The 1,633-nt window shown below is 50.7% G+C and overlaps 1 protein-coding gene across 1 annotated transcript; it reads right to left on the reverse strand.

Moving 5' to 3' along the window:
- Positions 1 to 218: 218 nt before the first annotated feature.
- B2M (beta-2-microglobulin) lies at positions 219 to 1,549 on the reverse strand (the record flags this gene model as incomplete). The annotated part of the gene is made up of 2 exons (XM_009867131.1): positions 219 to 295; positions 1,271 to 1,549. Coding segments are annotated over 2 exons (356 nt in total), but the record flags the coding sequence as incomplete, so codon positions are not given.
- Between the last annotated feature and the right edge of the window lie 84 nt (positions 1,550 to 1,633).

A 1,633-nucleotide genomic window follows, 5' to 3' on the forward strand; every position in this document is an offset into this window, starting at 1 on the left:
ACCAGGGTGAGTAACTAAGGCATTGCAACTATGGCATCTTGTATCTAGTTTTTCCCTACCTGGGGTTAAATTTTCTCAATTGCTAAATCCAGACTGGTTATGTCCAGGTTGTCTAAAGAACCTAGAACTCTAAAGACTGCCATGAATAAAACCCCAGGCTGCTTTGGTTTGGTGTAAATTCTATGTTACCAAGGTGACACGCAGCCTGCCCCGCCCCCCTAGTCACTGGGAATTTCCAGTTCCTCCGGGAATTTCCAGTTCCTCCTCGCCAGGCGGGAAGATAGCACCGAGGGATCTGGAGAGGAGCCAGAGGACAAGCAACAACCCCAGCAGACACACCAAAGATGCGCAGGGAAGTTTTGCTCCAAGGAGTTCCTTTCCTCTGAGTGAAGGAGATTCTTTTAAGCAAGATATCACTGAGAACTGTCCAAAATATCTTTATTTTTTGTGTGTGGTTGCTTTTGTTCCTCAGTGCTGCAAGCTATGCGTTTCCCCAGAACTGAAAGCAGTCTGTGGTCCCCTTATCAGCACTCATCAGCATAACTCACCATGATTATTTCAGGCGCAGCTCAGAAGTCAGGGTCTGCAAGAAAGAAGGGGTGACAGTGTTAGGCTGTGGGTCACCACCATCAGTCCTTCTTTTCCCAAATAGAAAATGAAAAAAAAAAACCAAAACCACTAGATGGCCCACTGCTTCCCAGGCAAGTTCATCTGGAAAGAGATCAAGAGTACCCAGAGGTTTTGTAGCATGTCCAAAGTAAAGCGATAAAGCTGGTCAAGGGTCTAGAAGACGTGTTATGAGGAGCAGCTGACAGAGCTGGGGCTGTTCAGCCTGGGGAAGAGGAGGAGACCTCACTCCCTATGGCTCCCTGAAAGGTTGTAGCAAGGTGGGGCCAGCCTCCCAAGTAGCAAGCGACAGGACAAGAGGAAACAGCCTCAAGTTGTGGCAGGAAAGGTTTAGATTGGATATTAGGAGAAATTTCTTCACAGAGAGGGTTGCTAAGCCCTGGAACAGGCTGCCCAGGGCAGTGGTGCTGTGACCATCCCTGGAGGTATCTAAAAGCCGTGTAGATGTGGTGCTCAGGGACAGGGATTAGCGGTGGACCTCGCATCGCAGCGTTAATATTTGGACTCGACCTTCAAAGTTTTTTCGAACCTAAACAATTCTCTAACACAAAGGCAAGTCTTTCCTGCCTGCAAGTCGTGGATACAAATGAACAAGCTCTGGCTGGACGCCACTGAAGCGGGAAGAGGAAAACACGCGACATACCCCATCGGTAAGACTGCGGCTCTTTGAGGGTCGAGTGGGTGACCCTGCAGACATACTCCTCGCCCCTCCTGGGGGAGAACGGGGCGTAGACCAGGCGCTCAAAGTTCCACTTCTTGTCGAATGACATGTCGGCATAGGTCACGCCGCTCATGGGTTCCCCATTCCGCAGGAGCTCGATGTTGATCTTTGGAGGGTGGAAACCACTCACAAAGCAGTTGAGGGTGTTCTCCTCCCCTTCCCCAGCATGCCTGCGGGAGTACACCTCCACCTTTGGCGGCTCTGTCGAGGGGGAGGGTAGAAAGGGGGATGGATTGAGAATTAAGGCTGCACCAACCACCCACATGGGGTTTCCCACCCCAATCA

The sequence above is a fragment of the Apaloderma vittatum genome, unplaced genomic scaffold (genome assembly GCF_000703405.1).
Source record: "Apaloderma vittatum isolate BGI_N311 unplaced genomic scaffold, ASM70340v1 scaffold22980, whole genome shotgun sequence".
NCBI classification, from domain to species: Eukaryota; Metazoa; Chordata; class Aves; order Trogoniformes; family Trogonidae; genus Apaloderma; species Apaloderma vittatum.